At 51.5% G+C, this 7,389-nt stretch overlaps 1 protein-coding gene across 3 annotated transcripts in view; it reads right to left on the reverse strand.

Moving 5' to 3' along the window:
- Positions 1–636, reverse strand: part of RGS9 (regulator of G protein signaling 9) — a 28,362-nt gene extending 27,726 nt beyond the window's left edge. Inside the window, exon 1 of one of the 3 annotated variants that reach the window (XM_042025505.1) lies at positions 450–633. In XM_042025505.1, coding sequence (XP_041881439.1) covers positions 450–512 — 63 coding nt within the window. In that variant the 5' untranslated portion in view covers positions 513–633. Of the gene's footprint in view, positions 1–449 lie in introns of all 3 variants that reach the window. The other 2 variants (XM_042025506.1, XM_042025507.1) reach the window with 2 other exon arrangements.
- Between the last annotated feature and the right edge of the window lie 6,753 nt (positions 637–7,389).

Here is a 7,389-nt window from a genome sequence, read left to right on the forward strand (position 1 = left end):
GGGCCAGAGCTACACTGAGTGGCCTGGAACTGCAGATGATGGGTTTTTCCCTGGGAAAGGACGCAGCTTTGAGGGACTTTGAAGAAAAATAATGGGAGATGAAGAAAACGTGTCAGGAGAACCATTCAGCTGAGGCTAAGCTACAAAACATAAACAACATTACAGTTCTATTTTCTCCACCACTTCAGCACACGCTGCTCCCCGGAGCCAGCTGGGATCCACGGCGCTCTGCAACAGGTCAGGGCCCCAAACTCCCGGGGAGGGGCTGTCACCCCTCGGACGCCACACGCCCAGAGATGTCCCGGGGAGCCGTGGCCGAGCAGGATGCTATGTACACATATCACCCGAAACACTACCAGCGCTGCCCTGAGCATCGCATTGCCCGGCCCGGACGCGGCGCTGGTGTGCCCATAATGGTGTGGCCGTCCCCGGCGCTGCTGAGCCCTCACCTTTTTCAGGAAGGCCATCCGCGGGCGGTAGCGCTGGCCCTGGTCGAGCCGTGTGACGGTCATGGCGGCGGTGCGGGGCGGTGCGGGGCGGTGCGGGGCGGTGCGGAGCGGTGCGGAGCGGTGCGGAGCGGTGCGCGGTAACAGCGGAGCGCGGCAGCAAAGCAGCCCCGGCCGTGCGCACCTGGCTGCGGACACTGACACCCGCCGGGGGCGGCGCCACCGCTGCGCGCCGCAGCCAATCAGCACCCGCCGCCCCGCGCTTATTTGCATGAAGGCGCGGGGCCGCCGCCTGGGGGCCCTCGAGGGAGCGTGCGGAGGGGCTGGAATGGCGTGGAGTGGAGTTGGATGGACTGGAGCTGGATGGACTGGCCTGGACTAGACTAGAATGGAATAGGAGGGCTAGGGCCAGGGTCTTGGGCCTGGGTTTGGAGGAGGGGCAGAAGCCGATGAAGGCCGATTGTCCATGAGGGGTGATGCAGTGCCCAGGGCAGCACTGGTGGCGCTTCAGGGGGTTGATCTGTGGTTACAGCATCCTGCTCGGCCATGTCTCCCCAGGGCATGTAGGCTCCAAGGAATGACATCCTCATCCCCCAGAGTTTCAGGTCATGACCTGTTGCAGAACCCTGTAGATCCCAGCTGGCTCCGGGGGCCAGAGTGGGGGTGGGAGGATGCAGAATGTGCTGAAGTGATGGAGAAAAGAAAGGCATAAGATCATTCTGGAATTTGTGGAGTCAGGTAAAACTAAGGCCAAGGTGTTGTGACTGAGTGTTGTGTGTGTTTGAGGGCTGAGCAGTGATTTGGGCATCTGCCCATCATGCCACCAACCTTGGACACCTCAGCTGCGGAGCTCAGGAGCCAGATGGGCACTTTGGGGAGTTGGTAGCTTTATCTTGTGGGGAAATTGTGATGGACAGTGACCAGAGGAAGATCACGTAGCTAGAGTGCTTCCTGACAGTGGAACTGACTCATACCACGGGGTAGGGGGGGAACAGTACCCGACTGGCAGCACTGGAAACCAAGAACTCCGGCAAGATTTTGCCTGGTTCTTCCAGAAAGTGGCAGAGTTTCCTCTGCTGCCCCCAGCTTAGCTGCCAGCACAGCTGGGCAGGAGGAGAGGCTGAGTCCTCACTCACACAGAATCTGATTGTGCCAGGGCTCGGATGACGCATTCCCAGTAATTCTTGCCAGCCAAAAGGCACTGCCCTTTGTGTGAATACCTTCCCGCACACCACAGAGAACACACACACGGGAGTGTGTGCTCACACATGAATGTGCCCAGAGTGTCACCTGTACATATCCTGAGCAGGCACTCACACCACGCTGTCCATGAGCCGATCCCACCCAACACCGCTGGTATTCTCCCTGTGTGCCCAGGACACAGGAACAGATTGTACAGGCACATTTACACCCCCAGCCATGTGCACATCACACACTTCACATCCACGTTTCCATGTCCCATGGGGAGCACCCATGTTCCCCACACGTGTGCAGCTGTTTCTCAGGGCAGTGCCTTCTCCACCACGGTGTTTGTGACTGCTCTCAATTTAGGATCTATGTTCTCACACTTGAGGGGAGCAGGCTGGCTCTGAGCTCAGAGCAGAGCTTTTTCCATGAACAGCAATGCCCTGAAGGCACAGACTGCTTTCCCAATTGCTTTGCTGCCCTTGTGGAAGTGTTTTATCTTTAGCTCTGCTCTTTCATAGCATCCAGACAAGCCAGGGCTTTGGCAGGCCTTTCCCCTGTGTCTGCTCAGTCGTTCCCATGTGAAATTCCCCTGTAAGTCACGGCAGCTGCTGGATCAGACACTCTGCTCCATGCAGATGATGAGCAACCTCTGTCATTCCACACTGGTATCAAAGTTATCCTGCCTCATGCTTCAAGGTATCAGCTGAAGGAGAGTTCCTCATGTTTGCAGTGCCTCATAACTCAGGGGCTGAGGTGCTATTTGGTTCTGCCAAACCAAGCTCAGATGCTGGTGCCCCTCTGAAATGCCACGGGTGACAAACTCCAGTAGCACATATGGTCCTGGAGGCAAAAGGCAGCAGAAGGGGAGTTCAGAGTGGACTCAGGAAGGAAGAGAAAGGACAGCAAAGGCATGCAGGCATTTTGATGATGCTAGTGAACAAAAGTGCTTCTTTTGTTCTCTCTGAGAGAGACAGATACTGGCAGGAGTACATGCAAGGAACTCTTTGGGTCATAATATCAGAGTAAGGAGCACATGAAAAGATGTGGCTCATTTTCTTGGTTTGATAGGTAAAACAGGAAAACTTGTTATAATCTACAACGGTTCCTCTGAATCATTTGCAGTTTAAAACAAAACAACTCAGTTTGTTACACAAGTGGTGCTGGAAGGACTCAGAAATACTCCAGGTGTGGTGCTAAGTAAAGGATCAACTACCAACAACTGCCCATGCCCCACAAACTTAAAGGAATAAAAATGGTCATTTCATCCCAAAATACTGGCTTTAACAGTTCCACTGAGGAATACTGGTGTCTTATTCATGAGAAACATTTGAAATCTGGGTCTTTAAGTGAGTTCAAAAATAAAATGGTCTTGCAGGAGATCCAGGAGAAATAACTCTGAGGAGCTCACACTGAGGTGTGAACTCTTCAGCCTCGCTAACTTCCAAAGATTCCATTCCATTTAAATCCTTCCGATCCCCCAAACACCCCCTCACAGGCCAGGTGTGGGGTTCTTCCTATTTCTAGTCTTCTCTGGCAAGCTATGATGAAGCTTATGGATATTCCTCTATTACAAAGCTACTTCGTGTAACTTCTACAGAAGATGTCCAAGGTAAATTCAGGTTTGTTAACATCTGTGAGTGACCCACAGCACCAAACACACGGTCAGAGATGAGCTGAGATTTCACCTGTGCCCAGGTGAACCACCCCAGCAGTTAATGCTCTTGGGCAGATCTGCCACGTGAAACATGAGGCATTTAAATCAGATTATAGAGGCTTGTCTAGGGCAGACACTCCTGGGCCTCTAATCACGAAACCCATACTTGTGGAAAGCAAAGAATTCTCCAGTCCTTGACAGAGCCTGGCTGGTTTTTGTGTGAATTTGTTGGTCAAGAAAGCAAGGGACTTGAACAGAAGGAAGAGTGGTGGAGACCACCGGCAGCAGCTGTGCAGGCTCCCTCTGGATTTCTGACTCCCCAAGTTCATCCTGGCCTTTCTGCCCCCCAGATAATGCAGAAAGACATTCTCTGGGGAGTCCCCTTTACCTCCTGCTTTGTACAGTAAATGCAGTGGCATTTATGTAGCTGCAAGTTTCCATGGGTATTCATACCCCACGCAGTGGGTAAATGATGCTATAGTGGAAATACACTTGTGGTCATCATAGCACAGGACAATAGTGCGTGTCCATGGGCTCTCCAGAGCCCACAGATCCCTCCCAGCCTCTCACACTGAGTGTATCCAGGCCGGGGAAAGGTCTGCTGAAAGCTGGTTTTGTCCCTCGGGTCTCTTCGTGAAGCTCCACAAGCTGTGATCTTTTCAACAGACCCACCCCGATTCTTTAGTTTCTCTTGTGGAAAGCACTGCCAAGGGAATCCCCCCCTTTTTTTAAAAAGTCACATTTCCTACGTGGTTGCCCCTTCTTCACACATCAGAAGTTGAATCATCCAACACAAAAGGCATGTGGTGAGTAAGCCACCTTTCTATGTAAAGAAGCTGGGGACGGCCCTGAGGGGAAGGAAGGGGTAACGTAAATGAAGCAAGTGGCAAGTGGAGGCTCGGTTTCAGCACGCAGTTCCTTCCAGGAAGATTTCAAAGCAGTTTACCAAAAAAAAAAAAAAAAAAAAAATTGTGCAAACTGTGGCATAGAGAGGGTGTGACTTAAGCTCAGGTCTGCCAGCAAGGCAATGGTTAAAGGAATATCTCCAGAGTCCATTGTCCTGCCTGGTGGGGCACAAGCACTCAAAATGAGAAGCTTCCTTAGCAGCTTCCTGGGAAGAGCTGTGAGCGCAAACGGGCAGCATTTGTTTCCTGTCATTCCTGGGCTTTCCAGGAAAGCTAAGGAAAGAAGTGGCAAAGAGGAAGGAAAAAAGCCAAGCAGAGAAAGACCTTATGCACCCTGCCTTAGAGATGAAGCCTGGGAGGATGCAGCTGGCTTCACACCTGACCTGGATGATGCTGAGCCCTCTCCAGGGAACATCGTCATCCAAGGCAGGAATAGCCCCTGCCACTGTGCAGCGCACTGAGAGCCATGCTCCTGTGCCAGCAGATAGGGAATGGAGTACCCAGGAGTTTCGGAGAGCTCCCTACGTGAAGGGAAGAGGGATGGGGAGGTCAAGGACACCCCAACACTTAACTGACTCAATTGTAGAAACTCAGGAGTCCTCTGCAGCTGGGGAGGTGAGATGAGAGTTGAGTCAAATATCTTAAAACTTAGTTTTAAAACTTAAATCAGAGCTCAGGAATGACTGGCTTCCACATCTGTACCAAGACCACCAGGATGTGCTCCGTGGATCATGGTATTAATTTTATACCACATCCTGTTCTCCTATGAGAAACGCTTTTCTTTTTTCTATGGTAAGGCCCTGTGAAATAATTCCCATGGAGTTTATCTCCATGTGGGACCATCCTCTAAGGTGTGAACACTGATACTCACTGCAGATTTTGAAGGTCCTTCCACTTGGGGCCAAGTGACATTTCCTTATTCTAAACTCACCTCGCAGTTTCCTCACTTATTTCTTCCTTTTTCTAAGTTATGATTAATGTTGGGAAAAAAGCAGAAAAACATTGAGAGGAAAACTCAGCAGATATCAAAGGCCAAGAGATATAAGGAGAGACAAATGTGTGATGCAGTCTTTGCACTACAGTGGTGTAACCGATTATAGTTAAATTGATTAAACAAATGACAAAAAGAACAGCTGTGCTTAGGGCTGGGTTGAATGAAGTGTGGGATTTTCAGTCCTTGGGATTTTCAGTCCTTGAGATTTTCAGTCCTTGCAGGTCCCTCAGCCTATGAGTTCTACTCCTCACATGGAGGATTGCCATTGAAAATAATGTCTTTGCTCCTTTTAACTCAGTATCAGATAAAGATTCCCACTCTCTTTTGCTCACTATACAGCCCTGTGAGAGGCCAGACCTGGGGTGTTTGCCCTGCAGTACCGGGAAGCTCTTCTCAGCCAGGCAGAGAGGAAGGACGTGCCAATTTTTCAAAGTGTTTTAACAAAATGACTCTTTCTGCACCGAGAACAAAACCTGCTTAGCTGGCAAGCGCCATCCTGCCCCCCTGACCGAGGGCTGACCTCCCTGGGCCGCTCGCCTGGCAGCTTCCCTGCAGCCATGGGGGCGGCTGAGCCTGAGGCTCGTTTCCACAGAATCCCAGAATTGGAAGGGACCTCTGGAGATTATCCAGTCCAACCCCCCCGCCAAGGCAGGGTCATCCAGAGCAGGTGACACAGGAACATGTCCAGGTGGGTTTGGGGTGTCTCCACAGAGGGAGGCTCCATAATCTCCCTGGGCAGCTGCTCCAGGGCTCTGCCACCATCCATGGAAAGAAGTTCTTCCTCAGGCTGAAGTGGAGCTTCCCATGTTTCAGTTTATGGCCATTGCTCCTCATTCTGTCACTGGGTACCACTGAAAAGGATCCGGCATCATCCTCTTGGCACCTGCCTTGGAGATATTTATATGCATTAATGAGATCGCCTCTCAGTCTTCTCTAAACAGGCCCATGAGAAGCCAGCAACAGGGACTGGGAAAGGACAGGGATGAGCATGAGGCAGGGACAGGAGTGGCTGTGTCAATTCCTGTGTCCAATGCTGGGCCCCTCAGTTCAGGAAGAACATTAAAGAGCTGGAGCATGTCTGGAGAAGGGAATGGAGCTGGGAAGGGACTGGAGAACCATGAGTAGCTGAGGGAATTCTGGGGGCTCAGCCTGGAGAAAAGGAGGCTCAGGGGGGACCTTCTCACTCTATAATCCCTGACAGGAGGGTGCGGCCAGGTGGGGGTCAGGCTTTGCTCCTAGGAAACAAGGGACAAGACAAGAGGGAACAGCCTCAAGCTGCTCCAGGGGAGGTTGAGGTTGGATAATTTTTTTTATAGAAAGGGTAATTAGACATTGGAATGGACTGCCCAGGGAGGTGCTTAAGGAAAGACTGGATGTGGCAACTGGTGCCATGGTCCAGTTGACAAGGAGGTGATCAGTCATAGGTTGGACTGGATGACCTCAGAGGTCTTTTCCAACCTAACTGATTCCATGTTTTTGTGATTTAGTCTCTTCTGCCATGCCTACAGTGAGAGGACTGGTGGACATGGCCTCAAGCTGAGACACGGGAGATTCAGATTCGAGATCAGGAAAAAAAAATCACTGTTAGGGTGGTCTGGCATTGGAAGAGGCTGCCCAGGAAGGTGGTGGAGTCACCATCCCTGAAGGTGTTCGAGAAACATCTGGACCTGGTGCTGGGTGATGTGGTTTTGTGGTTTCAGGGTTACAGTGGCAGTGCTGGGTGGATGGTTGGACTTGATCTTAAATCTCCTCCAAACCTTAATGACTCCATGAAATCATTCTCCACCTTAACTTTATTTTCCATTACAATGCACGTTAAAATTATGATCATGTGCATCTACAAACCTTTAACTCCATTACACAGCAGCACCCTGTGCCTGAATACTCTTTCACTGTGTTTCCTCGCGAGCAGCCTGGCACCTGCCAGGAGGTACAGCCTGGATCTCCTCCAGGAAGGGTGCTGGAAAATCGCAATTTCAAGCTCCGGTTCAAAGCGAGTTGGGGGATTTCTTGAGGAAAAGGCAGAAAGAGTTTTACAAGTAAACTGTCAGTCTGGTTAAAAGGAGCTCTGCCTGCCAGAGCTCAAGGAGCGCTCTGACAAGGCTCCCAGGCACCTGGTGGGGTTGCGGGGCTGTGCTGTGCAAGGCCGAGGGTCGGACTGGACGCTGCTGCGAGTTCCCTTCCACCACCGCTGCCGGCCGC

Source organism: Corvus kubaryi, unplaced genomic scaffold, assembly GCF_017639235.1.
Source record: "Corvus kubaryi isolate FWS band 111438036 unplaced genomic scaffold, C.kubaryi_AGA036_p1.0 37272, whole genome shotgun sequence".
NCBI lineage: Eukaryota > Metazoa > Chordata > Aves > Passeriformes > Corvidae > Corvus > Corvus kubaryi.